Source organism: Manis pentadactyla, chromosome 15, assembly GCF_030020395.1.
Source record: "Manis pentadactyla isolate mManPen7 chromosome 15, mManPen7.hap1, whole genome shotgun sequence".
NCBI lineage: Eukaryota > Metazoa > Chordata > Mammalia > Pholidota > Manidae > Manis > Manis pentadactyla.
In genome coordinates this window covers 22,191,801-22,211,433 of record NC_080033.1, presented here as the reverse complement: position 1 = coordinate 22,211,433, position 19,633 = coordinate 22,191,801, and the positions used below count along the sequence as shown (strand labels likewise).

The following is a 19,633-nucleotide window of genomic DNA, read 5'->3' as shown; positions in this document are numbered from 1 at the left end:
TTCATTCCTTTTTATGGCTGAATAATATTCCTCAATGTGTAGGTGGGTATTTTTTGGAGGAGTTTGAGTAAGATTGATGTTAATCTTTAAAGGTTTAGTGAAATTCACCAGTGAAACCATAGGGTATTGTTCTTTGGAAGTATGACTACCAATCCAGTCTCTTTACTTGTTATAGGTCTGTTGATATTTTCTTTTTCTTCTTGAGTCAGTTTTGGTAATTTGTGTGTTCCTAGGAACATCTTTTTCATCTAGATTATCTAGTTTGTTGGCATACAGTTGTTCATAATATTCTCTTATTTCCATAAGGTTGGTAGTAATGCAGCTGCTTCCATTTCTAATTTTAGTTATTTGCATCTTACTTTTTCCATAGTCCAGCTAAAGGTTTGTTGATTTTGTTGGTCTTTTCAAAAGAACCAACTTCTAGGTATTTTATTCTGTTTTCCTGTCCTCTGTTTATCTCCACCTCTAATAGATATCATTTCCTTCCTTCGGCTAGATTGGGGATTAGTTTGGTCTTTTTCTACTTAAGATGTAAAGTTGATTAGAGTTTTTTTATGTGGCATTTAAATTGATATAATTTAGCATTACAGCTGTAAACTTCTCTTGAGTATGGCACCCTCTGCCTGCCATAATTTTGGCATGTTGTGTTTTTTTCATTTATCTCAAAATTTTTCTTAATTTCTCTGATGATTTCTTTGACTCATTGGTTAAGTGTGTGTTTAATTTACAAATACATGTGCATTTTCCAGTTTTTCTTTAACTCATTTCTAGCTTCATTCCTTTGTGGTTAGGAAAGATACTTTGTAAAATTTTTATTTAAGCTTATTGAGAATTGGTTGTGGCCTAACATATGGTCTGTCTTGTAGAATGTTACCTGTGCAATTGAGAATAATGTATATTCTGCTACTGAGGGGGAAAAAAGGGTATTCTGACTCTTAAATGTCTTCACAAGACACTACTAATGAAGTAACTTCCATGCTTACTAGTTGAAACAGTAGTCAACCTCCTCTGTGCTGGCCCCTTGGTGAATTGCCAGGCAGATCAAATCATACAACTCTGATTTTTTAATTACAAAGCCCTTATTGCCCACCTGTCCCAGCAGGCTGCACCAGGAACACAGGCCACCATCCCCATAGCTGCTTTTCAAAGAGATGGGAAATGCTGAATGGTAACACCAGCCTCTATGCAAAATGCCAAAATTCATCAAAAATTACCAGCCTCTTTTTTTTTAATGTTTTTTTTTTAATCAAATAGTGGTTTAACAGTCCCCCACATCTGCCCTGCCCCTGTTCCCACCCACTCCCCTCCTCCTTGGTAACCACTAGTCACTCCTCAGGGTCTCTGAGTCTAATGCTGTTTTGTTCCTTCTGTTGTGCTTTGTTTTTATATTCCACAAATAATGAAATCATATGGTATTTGTATTTCTCCACCTGGCTTATTTCACTTGAGCATAATACTCTCTAGATCCATCCATGTTGTAAATGGCAGGATTTCTTTTCTTTTTATTACCAGCCTCTTTCTTCATCAAGTTCTTCCGTGGATACTACAAGTGTTTGATTAGACTGCATAGTTCCAAAATGATTTACCCAGTCTGTGCTCACCTGCTCAATAGTTGTTTCGGTGGAGGGACTAAATTCCTGGACCTTCCTACTCTGCCATCTTCCATGATGTCACTTGCACTCGTGCTTTTACTTTAGAAAGTGGTGCTCTTTTGGAAATTACAGTTTTGTAATCTGTCTCATATACACAACATTTTTAACGTTATTGTGTATTTACCTAACTTTTTGATGTTACAAATAATACAACAGTCTATTCTAGGAAAAGGTGGCCAGAGTTGTAGAATTTTAAGAAATTGCATTTGATAAATCATGTTATTTTGGTGAGCTTGAGTCTCTTTAAGACTGACCCCCCTTTCTTTATGTACCCCTTCACCATAATTTGCCCAGTAACTTCCAAATTGGTCTTCTGCTTCTGTTTTCATTTTATTTTCCACAGTCACAGAATGACAAATATTGAAGAATGGTGGTTGTCAGGGGCTAAAGTAGGAGGAAATGAAGAGTTGTGGTTCAAGTGGTATAGTTTCAGTTAAGCAAGATGACAAAGTTCTAGGGCTCTGCTGGGCAACATTTTGCTTCTAGTTAGCAGTACACTTAAAAATTTGTTAAGGGGGTAGATCTTATGTGTTCTTACCACAATTTTTAGAAAGTAGTTTAAATGATAGCATTGGTAAAAATTTAACAGTAAAGTTGTTTATCAGCTTAAAATGAAAAAATTCAAGCCTGATGGAAGAAGGTAAAGGTAAAGTTGAGGCTGCTGTTGAAGACCAAGGAAAAGTGTATCAAGATTGGGAAGAACTATGCAGTAAGCACTTCTAAGACTGAGTAGGTAGCCTAAACTGAGCCAAAAGAAAACTTGGGGTGAGTGGGCATCATATACTATTCCTCCATGGCTTGCTGTGTTTAGCCGCTGTTTACATACAAGTACAAAAAAAAAAACAACAGTTTAGGAAATATTGGGGATGAACTAATGTGATTTCTGACTGTACTGACATAATTCCCTTATTTACCAATTGCACATGGGCTAATTCGTGAATTGAAACATGTTGTAACAGAACAGTAGTAGTAATTTTCTACCTTTTCTGTGGTGGTTATGCTTGCTTTCTACTCTCAGTGCCCAGGTTTCAACCTTCAATACCTCTCATCAGTTCTGTTATCTTATAGCCCTATGTGCCCTTTTGATCTCTTTTCTAATTAATTCATTCTTTATAATACTTAAAAGAGTTGTCTTTAAAACATTAAATCTAATCAAACCAGTCTCCATCATTTACAACGTGTTTCTCAGATGATTTGGTGTGTGCAAATAGTTCTCCATGGTCTCTATTTTCATACTTTTTCATTTTGCCTCTTGCTGTATGATAGAGGTTTTCTTCACACCATGTTTTGGAGTACGTCCTTAGTTTTAAACTTAATTGTTGGTTACCTTTAGGACCTCAAATAACTGTTAAGTCTACATATATTTTTTTATCGATTTCCCCCAAAATTTTATAAAGTGACTCCCTACTATAAAAGATGAGAGTATCAGTTTATGTATTTACTATTGTGTTTCCAATTTGGGCTCATCTTCACCTCTCAGTTTTTGTTAGAATACTATGTGATACATTGTCCTGAATTACTTTGTTGATACTTTGCAGCTTTGTAGCCTTTTTCAGAGCTATTAAATTTACATTCTGTTCTAGGATACTAAATTGTCACATATATTTATGTGTTTGGGTGAATGTGTGGCCTATCTCTCTTGATAATCACTATTTCTGTGAGTTCTTTATTTTGACACAGCAAAGGATAAACCTTTGTATGGCTCATAATGCATTAAATATTTTTCTGGAAATAGATTGAAATGTTTTGGTCATATTTATATCTTATCAGGATTTTTTTTTTATTTCTTTATGTTTTCTCTTACTGTCTTTCTCAGAGACATCAGTTAGCTGTTGGATCTGCATAACAATAACCATTTTATTGCTGTACTTTTTCTTTACATCCTGATTGTTTTTTCTCCATACTGTTTTCTATTAATGGCTTGATTTTACTTTGACTGTTCTCTTGTTAATGTATTTGTTAGTTGTGCTATTGTATTGTCCATTTTTCTCATTCCTTAACTCTGTATGCTACCTTTTCAGTGTCATTTTGATCAGAAGAGTTATTTTTGTCAATGTAAAACAGTTCTTTCTGAAATGTTCCATTTCCTGTGATAAATATTAATCCTGAATGCACTTTTCATCTGTCTCTTGTGTAAATGGGAATAGTTTGAATGGTTTCAGTGGAAGCTTCTCTGTGATTTTGTAGGAGGGCCTTTGACTTCACCTCAACCCACACATACACACTTCGGGATGAGCTAATCTCTTTGGAGGCCTGGGTCTTTATACACTGTATGGTGGTGCTGCAGTTAGAGGTGGGATTGACTGATTGTGATTTTCTTAGCTTTGCTTTCTAGTCTAGTCTTTGGCTTCCTTTTGAATAAAAGATAAAATGTAAACCTTGTCACTTACTCCGGCCCTGATAAAGTACTGTTTGGCCATCAGGCAAAGGAGAACTTCAGTGAGAGCATTCCATACCTTTTCCCTTATCACATCTGTGTTCCTGTCTCCATCCTTGAAATTGGGGGTGCCAGTGAGAATTTCTCAGGGCATGCTACATACATATTCTAGGATTGGTCTTCCAGTTTAGACTAACAAATTCAGTATCTGAATGCTACTTTTTAATAAAATTTCATGATATGAATTAGAGGTATTTTCCTGGTGTGTATATATTTTAACTTTTTAAATTTTTCTTCAGTTTCAAGAGGGTTAGTCTTCTGCAAACCTACACCTATACCACCATTTTTCTTGGAAGTCTCCTAAGTACTAGAAAGAATTTTAGGATAAATGGGGGGCATTATTTAAACTGAAATAACATACATTCTGTCTGGCTCTGGATCAGTTCTGCAGAAAAATGCATATATTCAAAACATTGCACAGTGTTAAAGGTTTACTTCTTCTGGGACATTCTTTAAGTAGATAATACATGATCTTTCAAACTTTATTATTTGGAACTTCTCTTTGGATGTAGACATCTTCAAAAGTCTCCTAAGATAGTGAGTCTGAAATTTCAGTATTCATAAGAAACTCTTGGGCAGTTGGTTTAAAATACAGACTTCTGGACCCTTCCTCTCCCCAAAAAGTCTGATCCAGTCAACTTGAATAGGATCCCAGAAATCTTTTTGACCAGTTTACCGTGATGCAGGTAGTCCCACTTAAATTCTGAGTAATGCTGTCTTAAGTGTTAAATTATGTGATAGATGTTTTAGGTAACTAGGGCATTTCAGGTTGTCCCAGAGGGCTTAATAGCTAACTGCTCATGGCTCAGCTTTTAGAGGACCTACTACTCACCAAGATAAGATGTTTCCTTTATTGTCTTCTCTTAATCCTGAAGCTCCGGGAAATCAAGAAGTTTCCCAGCCTTTGGGATTTTGTGGGCTGCAAAGATCTACACTCACTACCTGTTCCCTCCCTCACAAGAAATACCACCTAGGTTGCCAATTTTTTATTTTGCTGAATGTGAGGGCATTAAAAATAAATCAACAATGAAGAAGGAACATTTTTAACACTTCCTTTCACCCCAACTACCAAAGATAGAAATTTTTTAAATGTAGAAAAACGTCTTATGAAGCACTATCTGAACATGAGTAGGTACATATCTCCTGTATTCTGTTTTCTTACCAGTTCGGTCCTTTGGTACAGAAGACAGACCAACAGATCGTCCAATACCGCCTCGAGATGAAGTGTTTGAATACATTATATTCCGTGGGAGTGATATTAAGGACCTCACTGTTTGTGAGCCACCGAAACCACAATGTTCTTTGCCTCAGGACCCAGCTATTGTTCAGGTAAATTTGTCTTGGAGTGTAAGTAAACTTCATGTATATGGCTAGCCTTGGCTTTCACCTCTCCTGGGCTTTGTTCTTTGGTTTTGGTTTTGGTTTTTAATTTTCTCAATTCAGTGTTCAAAAGTTTACCATTTCCTAGTTATCTAGATACCAAAATACCTGGATAATGTTTTCACGTAGACTTTTCTCTTTAGAACATAAGTTGGGACTAAATAAAGTGAGAAATAGCTGAGGAATTTATTTTTATCATAAAATATTTTCTAACTTCAGCAAAGTTAAAATAGCTAACATTTATTGAGGTCTAACTGTATGCAAAGCAGTATTGAAGGCACTGCACATGTAAGTTAGTCCTCACCACACCTTCCAAAGTTGGTACTGTAATTATTCTCATTTATACAGTTCTCATTATACAAATGAATAAATTGAAGCAGAGCCACAATTTGAAAAGACCTAGGTAGTCTGGCTTCAGAATCCAGGATCCATGCCACTATCGTTTACATTTGGTTTATGTTACAAGCCAGGGTAGTGATGACTACCCTTAAGTAAGATTATTAGGTTTAATGGGGGGGAAGGGCAGAGCTAAATCACATTTTATACATATATGATATATGTGCAGTGTTTTTAATAAGGTATCACAAATGTAAACAGATTTTAATATGTACAGATACATTCAATTCCCTAAATAAGGTATTAAAAAAGAAGACCCTAAGTGGTCTCAGTAAGGGAAATAATTTATTAAAAACAGAAACATATGATTGTAAATTATGAATTAAAAGAAGATATCTTTTAAAGTGCCTTTTTACATGTTAATATAGAAACTGAATTTCAGCTGTAACAGAGAGGAAGCAGGTTAACATAAGAGTATTTGCACTTGAGGGCAACAGGTGATGAAAGGTTATGACCCCCTATGGTGTTCCTCCTGAATCCATTTTCTTCTCAACCTTTTTTTCTTGTCAGAAGTCTTTGGTGTTTTGCACTAATATAAATGCCTGTTGATTTAAACTAACTTTCCCTTTTTTATGCTGTGAATGACAAAATCTTAATTTTCCACAGAACAGTCTTAGAATATATATTTTCTTACATAGGATTTGTCTTACTTCCAGGTAGTAATAAAAGAAAATACCTATTGAACTCTATAAAATTAAAATGAAACAAAAAAAATACCTTTTAACACTTACTTCCTGTTTATTTTTCCTGAATATAAGACAAACTTTTTAATAAGAAATGGTAATATTGATTCACATAAACTGGAGAAATTCTCCACTCTCATCCATCCCCACCTTAAGTCTAGCTTTTGAGGAAGTAAGTCTAAAAGAATCCGGAGAAAATGTGAACTTAAATGTAAGGAGTAGAGACACATTCTAATAAGGTTGCCTCCACCAAAGAGTAGTGTTACCTATTTCTCATATACATCTTTTGATGATTCTCCAGGAAACCAGTTATTTAAGTAATCAGCTTTATAAAAGGAGAAAAACCAAGAGAGCACAAATCAAACTTATGTTGAGTAACTTCTTCCACTCACCATAAATTTTGACTGGAAATCTTTTGATTTATTTATTCATTCAGTAGTAGTTATTGAGTATCTGATAATGTGCCTAACGCTAGAAGTGAACACACAGACAAGGTCCTACCATCAGTGAGCTTATATCCTAGCTGCCATTAATATACTTCATATATATATGAAGTATTTTAAATTAAGGCAAACTAGTATATTAAAGGGGGCATATATATGTACTAAAATATGTTTTAGGAAGTTAAGGTTTTTATGAAATGTTTTTTAACTTAATGGTAACTATATTTTAAAATATAAACCGTTCTGTATAGGATAGTTTATTTCTTCATCTCTCTTCTGTAAATTTAGTAGTACACCTCAAATGATTGAAAATAAGTATAAAATCAAAAGTGAGATGTCTTATTTGTTAGCACCAGACTAAAACTGAATATAACCAAGTGTAATTTTCTCATATTTCCTCTTTAAACAAACTTATTTTACTTATTTGAGTAACTTCAGTTCTCTCTTAAATATGCTGTAAAACTCTTAACTCAGAAGAGGAGTTTATTGTAGAAAAATTTGTTTCAAGTTACACTGAGTATAATTGGCTCATCGTACAAGTAACTGAAGTCAGAGGGTGGTTGAACTGTTGCAATATTAAGTGCATGTTTTAAGTTATTTTAATTGCTTTTGTGTCTAGTAGTTGTAATTTAATAGTTTTCTTAAAAATGTAAATATCTGAATTTCTTTCCATTATATACATGTTGTTTAGAGCCTGGGAAAATAACCTCATGATCTTTCTTCAGTCTTCACTAGGCTCATCTACTTCTTCATTCCAGTCAGTGGGTTCCTATGGACCTTTTGGCAGGATGCCGGCATACAGTCAATTCAGCCCAAGTTCATTAGTCAGCCAGCAATTTGGTGCTGTTGGTGTTGGTATGTTATGTTGTTTTTTTGTTGTTGTTGTTTTGGGTTTTTTTTGTAATTTCCCTGTCTTTAACTTAAATTTTCAGACATTCTGTTTGGTGTTTCTTTTGTAACCTGTTATTTTAAAGGCTTTATTTAATGTCCTTAATGACTAGAAGTTTTATAATTTTGTAAAGATCGTCTCTCAGAATAATCACCTTTTTTTGAACATAGATATATCCAATTACCAAATTTCACAGAATGTTATTTTAAATTTATATAAAATATATCCATTTAAAAGAAACATTTTTCCAACAAGATGGGTTTTCAAAAAAGGGGATTGGAGATAATGCCTTTATTATTTAGAGAATAATAATGCCATTAGGGAGTATTTATATTATGTAGAATGCTGATGGTTATCCCATTTAATACCCTCTATGAGAGATACTCACATATAGCATGTTTGAGGGTGTGCTGCTTTATTATAATGTTTTAGAAACATAACACTATAAGGAGAATGTATAGGAGGGTGGGGTTAAAAAACAGTCCTACTTGTGTTTGGAGAACAAAGCTACATTAACTTAATAATCTTTTGTTTTTATAGCTGTGCATTTTAGCTGTTAAGCATACCTTTATTGATAGTTCCACAGTAAGAATAACTTCTTAAACCTCACATTCTAGCCCTTAATCTTTTTTAGTTCCATTGAAATAATCATTTATCAATTGACTCTGTTTTACTGAATCAAATCCAGTTTCAGATATATCTTGAATCTCATGAGTGTGCTAGCAAGTTTTATCAAAATTAATTACCTTGTCTGAATATACTTTTTTATATAGTTGGGACTTTTCAAGTATGTAAATGTTCTACTTATTCACAGAATAAAAAAGGATGGGGAAAAAGTAAATCCTAAAATTGAATGAATACAGAAAACAACTGGTACTATGTATATATCAAATTGATAACGTAACCACACAGAGAAAAGAAGTTGAGTGACTTATACATTCTTGGTAGAATATATTTTAAAAACAAACAGAACTGTAAAAAACAAAAACAAAATATCTGACTTAGGGTTTGTAATTGACAGTGGTGTCAGTGTTGTTAATTTTTAAGCTGTTTTGATGTATTGTAGGATATAGGGCAAATGAGTAATATATTGGTGGTGTTGAGAAATAGTGTTCTTACTGTGGAGAAGGGAGATAACAGATAAGAAGTAGAGAAATGTAAGGAAGGAACCCTGTGGTATTGAATGTGAATTGGAGGTATGAGTATGAACTCATTTTTTAATGTAACTGGTTATTTCTTTACTTTGTTCATGGAAAGTGTCTAGAAGCAATGACACCCAGTAGCAAAGAATACATGTAGGCCCTCGTGTTGGTTTCTAAATACCATTCCCCACTAAAGGAAACTTGGGCCCCTTAAAAAGAGAAAAAGGATAGACAATGCTCTTTTTAACAGAGAAATCCAGCTAATAAATAGGAAGATTATTAGATATAGAAAATCATGATTTTGTAATCTCCAGTGTAATAATTAGCAAGGATTATCAGTGGATGCTAAAATCACTTGATGAATGGTATTGGAACAGAATATCAAAATGGTCTTAAAGTTTCATCCCACAGTTTACTTATTAATTACAAAGGGAGAAAGATAACGGAGAGATCTGAGGGTAGCCATCTTAATCAAGTAATCAAGTTTGACATTGCCATAATTAAATAATTAAATGTCTCCTGATGTGATGATAGAGGGGGGAGGTGATCAAAGTATATACCCTATGTTAGCTATACTGTTAGAATCCTATTCTGAGCATTCAGATAATCAATCCTTTTGTGACTTCTTCCACTAAATTGTATAGTTGGCTAACTTTCAGTTTATTATTATTATACTTACCTCCTACATTATTGTAAAGTTTATATGACTTAATATGTATAAAATATTTGAACAGGGTCTAGCACATAGTGTCTACTACTGTAAATACTTCTGCCATTCTGCAGAGCCTGCTTCTCTAATCAGAATGTTTTGTGGTGATAAAATATATATTCCTTATAAATGCTTTTATCTAATTTTAATATTATTGAGGATTGCTGATTAGTGTTCTTTAGGTCTCACAAAGGTAGAAGGTTTTACTTGTGTTTTCCATATCAGTAGAGTAATTTTTGCAGCAGCAGATTACTTTTAATTGTTTGATTTTGATAGGATAATTTGTGGAGTGACTAATTGGAGGACTATATATAATATTTAGAAGTTGTTAAATGAGGAATAGGAAAACTATAGCATTTATTAAGGTGGCAATTAATTTTTTTAAGGCATGAAATCAGATACAGTTTTGTATTGGCACAAATTAAGCCAGATTTTAATCTAAGCCTCTTGTTTTCATTTTTGGTCCCTAGTATTCTGATTTAAAAAGGAAGTTTAAATAAATCAGGATAATAGTATTGCTAGTTGATGAGGAATTTTTTAATTTTCATATAGTATTATTGTCTTTTCTAAAGTTTTTGTGCATTTTATATCATGAAGGAGTAATATCCTTAATATCTTTAGAGATTCTAAAATAAAGATATACAGCCCAACATAAAAATAGACAAGGGTTAAAAACCAACTTCACCTTTTTGGAAAAAAAGAAATATGGCCTTTAAATGTGGAAAGATGCTTAAATCTTGCCTACAATAAGAGACTGATTAAATCTGCTCCAAAACACTTTTTTTTTTCCACTATCAATTTGCATAAACCCAAAAGTTTGAGTATAATCTCTTTTGGCAAAATAGTGGGGAAACAGACACACTCATACATTGAAATAAATGGTGCACCAGAGAAAATTCAAGCACTATTTTTTTAGCTCTTACTAAAATAATTCTTATGTGCAAAAATCAGGTCATCATTGACTTTAATATATAGGCCCTTAGGAAAAATTAATTATCCCACAATAAATGAAGCAGCAAAACAGCCATGGCATGCTAAGTCTTATAATACTCCTATGGGCAAGATGGAGGAATAGTGGCTGAACAGACAAATGTGAACAATTTAGCTGATGGAAATCATCAAATCATATTATACAGTGATCATCTTAGGTCCCCAGTGTTTTACACAGATTAATTTTTAATCACTGAGTTTGATGAAGATTATCTCTATCTAATTTATCAGGACCACCCACAACCGAATCATCTGGAATGCTTCTTAACTGTTAAAAGTCATGCTTACGAGCCCAAAGTCACAAAGGTATTCCCATGAATTAGGGATGACAAAGGATAGTTTAAGATCTGCTCTGATAAAGTGTAAAGGAATTAAACATTCCAGTTAAAAGGCAAAGATAATCAAACTGAACTTCAAAGAAAACAAGGCCCTGCTATATGATGTTTGTAAGAGATGCACTGAAAGACAGAAAGTGAGAAAATAGTAGAAGGCATGACATACCATACAAACACTAATACAGAAACTATGTTTGATAAATCAACATCAGACAAAGCAACTTAAAGATTTGGAGTACTAGGAGTAGTACTAGAGGTAAAGAGGAATTCTTAATGGTATAGAGGGTGGTTCTTCAGGAAGCTAAACCAATCCTAAATGTGTATGTAACTTTTATAAAGTAGTAACACCCAAGAGGGTAGAGTATAGATTCCTTCTAAGTAAACACGATCCACTCATTGAGATAAATCAAATCCTGGGCCCAAAAGAAGTTACATTAAATTTAGAAGGATTGAAATCATACATGGCATCTTCTCAAGCCACAAAGAAACTAAATTTGGGATTAATAGTAAAAATAACTTTAAAATACCAAAAATTGGAAATTGAACAGGCTTATAAATCAGTAATAAATCATAAGGGAAATGAAAAAATATTTTTTAATTTAATCATCACAAAATACCACATACAAAATTTGAGTAGAGCGTAACCAATACTTAGGTGAGATTTCATACCTCTAAATTACATATATTAGAAAACTAGAATGTTCTAAAATCAGTGCTCATAAGCTAGGAAAAAAGGAAAGAAAATTACCTCGAAAATAGTAGAAGGAACAAAATTTAAAAAGCAGAAATCAATGAAATAGAAACCAGCCAAAATATATATAACATCAACCAAGTCAGGAGTTGGCTCTTTGAAACTTTTCATAAAATTAATAACCCCCTAGCAAGACTGATTAAGGAAAAAAAAGAAGATCGAAATCATCATATCAGGAATGAAAGAGTACACTTTAGATCCTAAGAGGATAACGTGAAAATAGTGTGAACAACTTCAGATCAAGAAATTTTGACATCTTACATAAAATAGTCAAATTTCTTGGAAAATACAACTTTAATAAACCAACACAAGAGGAAATAAAAATCACAATAGCCCTGTATCTGTTTAAGAAATTGAAACTGTTATTTAAAATCTCCCACAAAGAAAATTTGCTTTACTGACAGATTTTACCATTTAGGGAAGAAATAATTTTACCAATCTTGCACAAACTCTGAGAGAATAGAGGAAGAGGTCTTCCTAACCATAACTGAGGCAAGCGGAATCAAAATCTAATGAGGTCATTACAAGAAAAGAAAATTACAGTTCACTATCTTCCATAAACATATATGGAAAAATCCTTAACACAGTATTAGCACTGGAAGCCAGCAATTCATACAAACGATAATACATAATGACAAAAGTGAAATTTATCTCAGGACTGCAGGGATCTTTTAACATTTGAAAATCATTAGTGATTTGTCACATTAACAAAGTAAATTAGAAAAACTGCAGTCCCAAAGTATACAACAGAAATTTGATAAAATTCAACACTCATATATCAACTGGGGAATGAAGGGAATTTTGTAAATTTGATCAGTGAAATGAAAAGCTTACCTACATAATGGGGAACTAATGAATGCTTCTCCCTTGAAGTAAGGAATAAAGCAAAGGCAAAAATATCCTTCAGCATTTAATTTATTGTTCTAAGGTCCTAGTTCAATAAGGCAAGAAAAAAAATAACAGATTTAAAGATTGCAAAAGAAAAGCTAAAAATGTCTTCATTTGAAGGTGGCATGATTGTGTAGAAAATGCAAAGAAATATCCAAACCACTAGAAAGAATAAGTAAACTTAACATTGTAAAAGGATACATAATAAAGATATAAAAAATCAACTGTGTTTTTGTATTCTAGAACAGATGGGTTGGCAAACCCATATAGCCTGTGGACCAAATCCAGCCAACTTCCTGTTTTTGTAAATAAAGTTTTGTTGAAATACAGCCACACCCATTTATTTACATGTTGTCTATGGCTGCCTTTATACTTCAGGGGCAGAGGTGAATAGTTAAAACAGAGATCATATGGCCTGAAAAGCCTAAATTATTTACTATCTAGCCATTGAAAGGCTTGCTAACACCTGAACAGATTACTGGGAAATGTAAAATGCAACACAGCTTACAGTAGCATCAGTAATATTAGATATCCAGGAATTAATATAGCAAAATATATCCTCTGTAACAGTGGTTCTCAATGGAGGGGGCTAATTTTTCCCCAGGGAACATTTAGTAATACATGGAGACATTTTTGGTTGTCACAACTGGGGGATACTAATATCTGGTGGGCGGAAGCCAGGGATGCTGCTTACCACCCTACCAACCCTTACAGCACAGAATTGTCTGACCGAATTTGTCATGCAGAAGTGGAGAAAACCCTGATGTACAGTGAAAACCATAAAACATTGCTGAGAGAAATTCAAGATTGTAAGTGAGGAGTTAATCCATGCTTGTCAGTCAGAAGACTCAATATCATTTTTAAAGTGACACTTTCCCCAAAATTGATTTGCAGGTTGAAAATAATCCCAATTAAAATCCCATCAGATATTTTGAAATAGAAATCGATATGCTGATTCTGATATTTATATGGAAATACAAAACCTAGAATAGCCAAAACGATCTTGAAGAAGAAAGTTTGAGGCTTGCACCCGGTTTCAAGATGTACTATAAAGTTACAGAAATTAGAACAGTGAATTATTGATACAAATATATACGACACCAGGATCAAAGAATAGAGAGCACAAAAATAGACACACTTAAATACTGATTAAAAACAAAGGTGCCAGCACAGTTCAGTCAAAAGGGGGTATCTTAGCGTGATATCCCAGTAGCTGGATATATTTGGAAAAAATAATTAACTTTGACCCCTGCCTCATACCGTATATAAAGAATAGTTTGAGGTTTAATCAGTAGCAGAATTGGGATAAAGGGGGTGTGAGGTATGTCAAGGAGCTCAGAGAAAAGATGGAGGATATAGAAGAGTTTGCTGACTAGGGGATATGCAGTGAGAAGTTGAGTCAGTGAGGAAACAGAGTAGCATGGAGATAAAATGTGTCATCACAAGCAGTGACTATAGCATCTTACTATGCTGATGGACAGTTGACTGCAGTGGGTTATGTGGGAGGGACTTGATAATATGGGTGAATGTAGTAATCACAATGTTGCTCATGTGAAACCTTCAAAAGAATGTATATCGATACTTTAATAAGAAAATTAAAATACATATATATCATCAGAGTGTTTTATGTCATGGTCATTGCCCAGAAATACTAGAGATAAAGGTATGGAGTCAGCTTCCCCCAGAAATTCTGAGAGCACTGATCCCCACATTTCCAGGGATTTGGGAGGTTATATTAGGCCTTTCCTGAGATGGCTGGGGCAGTAGCCTGACTGGATCACACACACCTCTGTCCCGTTGGCTCTCATTATCTAAGATACTGTGCTAGATTCTGATGCCCCATTTTAAGAAAGTGTGAACAAGAACTCATTAAATTAGGACGAATCCAGGGAGGGGAGCACATAGTAAAGACCACATGAAGGTAAGTAGTGGTTGAAGGAACTGGAGTTGCTTAGTTCGGAAATGAGAAGATTGTGAGGGACATGATCATAATCTTCAAATATTTAAAAAGTAGACAGGTAAACTGCTGTGGAGTAGACTAATGAAAATAAGGAAAGTGATGAGAAGAGGTAGGCAGATAAGGAGAGGTCCTTATAAACTGAAATAAGTCATTGGAACTCTTAATCTTGAGGACAGTGAAAAGCTATCAGACGGTCCTAAGCACTGTAGTAAAGTGATTATATTTGTATTTGATAAAAGATTATTCTGACTAACACCTATAGACTGGATTTGGAGGTTGGGGGAAGAAGGGAAATAATTCCTGCTAGAGAAAACCTGCCTAGATTAAATATTAAAGAAGAGAGCACAGCTTATGAAAAGTGAATCCATAAGTACTGTAGAAACTTTGAGAAGATTGACATAATCTAGTATATCAAAGAATTGAGAACTTCCTAGGGACTTACTCCTACTACCAGAACTTTTTGGGGCAGAATGTAGCCCCACAGTACCATCCTGAGGGGAGGCAGTAAAAAGGACAGGAGTCTGTTGTCTACTGCTGGAGGCTGAAAAGGCTCTCTTAGACACCTGTCTGCTGATTTGCCTGTTTGTGCAGATACTTGGTATTAACGTAATTGAACCTTAATGTTGGTGTAGAATGTACCATTTCTGCTGTTTCTGTATCTGATGTTGGTCTTTGCTGTCCCCTCTGATTAAACTGCCTACAGTAATATTGCATATGTAACAAAAATTACTTGGATCCAAGGGTTCTAGAGTATATATTGGCTCGCTTTTTTCCTGTATCGTCAATGATTTCTCAAACTATTTTATGATGCACTTTTATTAATTTCTAGGATTATTAAGTTGCACAGTGTTTTGGGGGGGCAGCAACAATTATCATTGAAACAGTGTATTACTTTATATAACTGAAAGGTTTAAATTAAAAATTTTTTTTATCATTAAAAAAAAAGCTGGAAGCTCCTTGACATCTTTTGGAACAGAAACATCAAACAGCGGTACCCTATCCCAAAGTAGTGCAGTTGGTTCTGCCTTTACACAGGATACAAGATCTCTAAAAACACAGTTATCTCAAGGTAAGCTGTTTTTTCCTTCTAAACTTCCATAGTACTTTTTGTCTTTCTCTGAATGTTAGAACTTTTGCAGTATGTAAGTCATATGTATAATTTATTTTGGGTTCTTTTTAAGTTTTTCTCCTAATTATTTCTAATATTATTGAGTGACTTCCATTATTTAGGCTTTTCACAATTCTTAGATCATAAAACTAAAACAGTAAACATTCTCTTAAGTTTGCCCTTTTTTGCAAAGCAGTGATAGAACTTGTATATAATAGTTAAAGATACCACATCAGTCCTAGACTCATCACTGAAAGTGAACTATTCCTTTATGAAGTTGAAATAGTGGCTGAAAAAAACAAATTATTCACTATGCTATTGTGTAGCATCCTCACAGGATCCAGAGCAGTGGTACTCAGTGTGGACCACCCACAACCAAATCATCTGTAGTGCTTCTTAAAAATTTAGATCCTGAGGACTGCCATATCAGAATCCCTGGAGTTTAGAGATCTGCATTTTAATAAGCTTCTTAAAAGATACTGTTTCTTTTTTTTTAATTATGTTTTTCCACCAGCCAGTCTCCTAAGCTCCAGTGGTCTTAAGATTCCAAATCCATTTTCATCTGCTGCTAAAATGGATGTTATTGGCTCATTGCTTTATATGTATGTCTACATTTAAATAAAACAATGTAAAGTCATTTTCTTAATGACTTTAAAATACATTTAAAGCTACTGAGGGTAAAATAAAGCCAATGCTAAATATAATCCTGTGCATTTCACTTTAGATATTTTGAAATAGTTGCAGTTACTGTTATTCATAGTGATTTTAAGTAACTTAATTTTTAGTTTTTTTAACATTCTGAAGATTGGTTGTATATGACTTTTAAATACACTAAGCATAAGGAAGGAAATAAAAATACCCAGTTTTGCTGCCCAGAATAAATTCACATTTTGTAGTATATACTTCCAGACTTTTTTCTAGGTTAATATAAGCATATATTTGTGTATATGTGTATTGGTTTGTTATTTTTTAAAGAATTCTTTTTTAGAGAAAAATATTCAGTATTTTTAAGAATTATTTTATAAATAATTATGAAGTCCCATTATAAAATGGGACTCTTATTAGTAACTAACAGACTTAACCATGAGGAGTAATTTTTTTTAAGGTATGTAGTGCTCTTACCCTAATACCTGATATGTAGAATATGCTCAGTAGTGATAGCTGCCTTAACCAACAGGCAACATTAGCCTTAATATTGAAACACTAGAAATTCTTGTTAAAATCATAAATAAGAATGCCTAGTAACATTGCTGCTCAGCATCGTTCTGGAATTTTTAGCTAAATCAAAAATACTTGAAAAGAAATAAAAAATACAAATATTAAAATTAGCATTATTTGCTAATGCTCTGACTTTCTGCTTGGAATTGAGAATTTGCTTGAAAAACCTAGAACTAACAAGGGACTTAAATTAGATAGAGGTAAGTGTAAAGCAAATGTGAAAAAATAGATAGTTGTCCTAAAACCTAACCTACCAATTATGAATGGCGTTAATAGAAGACTTCACAGTAATGAGAAATAGAAATTATATATAAAATACATAATAAGAAATATGACCAACCTCTATGATGAAAGATACAAAGTGTAATAGAGGGACATAAAAGAAGTCAAATATAATTAGAGAAACAGATCTTCTTAGATATAAAAATTTGGTATTGAGATTTTACTTCTCATGTTAATTAAATTTGCTGTACTTTCAATAGTAGAATTTAATAAAACATAACAGACTTGAAAATAAGACTTAAAAATCTTATCCTAAAAATTTTATCTTAAAAATAAACATGGAAATATAGCTAGACAGATTTAAAAAATAGTGAGATAAGGCTTGCCTACTTGATAATAAAATATATATAAAGCACCAAAGGAATAGATTTAGAGATAAATGGAACAAAAGTCAGAAACTGATCCAAGTGTAAATATGTAATTAATATATGGTAAAGACACTATTGTTAAACTAATAGACAAAGGGTGGCTATCCAGTAAATGATGTTAGGACAGACAACAGCCTGATCATTTGGGGAAAAATAGATTCCTTCCCTCACACTTAGGATGAAAATTATTTTAAATAGGTTAAAATACTTTTTAAATTTTTAAGTAGATTTATTAGAAGAAAGAGGTTTATATAAACCAGTAGCAGAGAATGCCTGTGAATCTACATTTTACAAAATTAATAAAACACCCAGAATTTTCTTTCAACTAATAAGAATGTGAAGATAGGTCAAGAGGGTATGTTTTTATTATGCTGAAATAACTTCTGGATTTATTCCTAATAATATGTTCAGTATCACCTGTATTTCCCTATTTATAACAAAATTGCTATCATGATTAGTAGACTTTAATTACAAGGTTTTTAAAGTACACAACAAATGAGTTCTCACTTGCTATGATTGCTCTATCACTTATGGTTCTGTAATACTGGTATCACAGGATATTTTCTCAAAGAAAAGCTTTCATAAAGTAAGTTTTAGAAACTTACAATATCATTTAATACATTATTGTAACACTAAACAATAGGCCTTTCAAAATCTTAATAATTCGTTTATGTGTCTCTTTATAAGGGGATAAGTGATCACAAAATGTATTCTCATAGACCAAACTTACATAAACCACCATGATTTCCCATTATAATCATTGGGGAAATTACACTATTTCTGTTAATGGCAGAGTAAACTTTGTTATTAATGACTAGAAATGGTGGTACACAATTGTAATTGCATACTTTAGATAAACATAAACTTGTGTAATAGTACTAATAAATGGTCCCTGAAACATCTGGTGTGCAGTAGCCAATGCATTCTCAGCGTGCACCGGTTCACCAGTTGTTTGGAGCCTGTGCAAAAATGTGCACAGGTGGGTGGTAACATTTACAGTGTATTTGGAATTTTTTTCTTTTTTTATGTAAAATTACAATTTTTTTAAGCAAAACGTATTTTGGTGCAATGTCACGGGATATGAGAGTACCTTGAGCAGAGATGTAGAACAAACAGAGCCAAAAAGCATGATGGGAACACCAAAGTTACATTCTTTTGTTCATACTGTGACCTCATAAAATGAAAAATAGAATCTGTAAGTACAAAACCCATATTAAGCAATAACCTGCCAAGAGATCTTGCAAATGGCAAGAAATGGGTATTGGTACTATGTAATTATCTGAAGGGTTTACTTGTTGCTGGCCTTTCAGTATTGATGTTTAATTAATTACCCAAGCCCCTGAGGTGTTGAAAAATTTTACCTAATTTCCTAGTTCTTTACTTCCCTTATTTTAGAAATTTAACAGAGATAATACCTAAAGTATAAAGGTATCAGTTTAGACACACCTTCAGAAAGTGTTATAAAAAAAAAGTTGAGAACAAGACAAGGATGCCCACTTTCCCCACTTTTATTCAGCATAGTACTGGAAGTCCTAACCATGGCAATCTGACAACACAAAGAAATAAAAGGCATCCATATGGGCAAGGAACAATTTAAACTGTCACTTGTTGCAGATGACATGATATTGTACATAAAAAACCCTAAAGAATCCACTCCAGAACTACTAGAACTAATATACTAGAACTTGAATTCAAGCAAAGCTGCAGGATACAAAATTAATACACAGAACTCTGTTGCATTCCTATACGCTAACGATGAGCTAGCAGAAAGAGAAATCAGAAAACACTTCCATTCACAATTGCATCAAAAAGAATAAAATATCTAGGAATAAACCTAACCAAGGAAGTGAAAGACCTATATCCTGAAATGTACAAGATACTCTAGAGAAATCAGAGAAGACGCCAAAATATGGAAATAGATCCCGTGCTCATGCACAGGAAGAATTAATATTGTCAAAATGGCCATCCTGCCTAAAGCAATCTGCAGATTCAATGCAATTCC

At 33.4% G+C, this 19,633-nt stretch overlaps 1 protein-coding gene across 4 annotated transcripts in view; it reads left to right on the top strand.

The window, feature by feature from the left end:
- The window catches only part of LSM14A (LSM14A mRNA processing body assembly factor), a 51,998-nt gene that overhangs the window by 6,952 nt on the left and 25,413 nt on the right, over window positions 1-19,633 (top strand). For all 4 annotated transcript variants that reach the window (XM_036929845.2, XM_036929846.2, XM_036929843.2 and 1 more), the window contains exons 2-4: window positions 5,255-5,418; window positions 7,717-7,846; window positions 15,602-15,724. In XM_036929845.2, coding sequence (XP_036785740.2) covers window positions 5,255-5,418; window positions 7,717-7,846; window positions 15,602-15,724 — 417 coding nt within the window. The remainder of the gene's footprint in view (window positions 1-5,254; window positions 5,419-7,716; window positions 7,847-15,601; window positions 15,725-19,633) is intronic.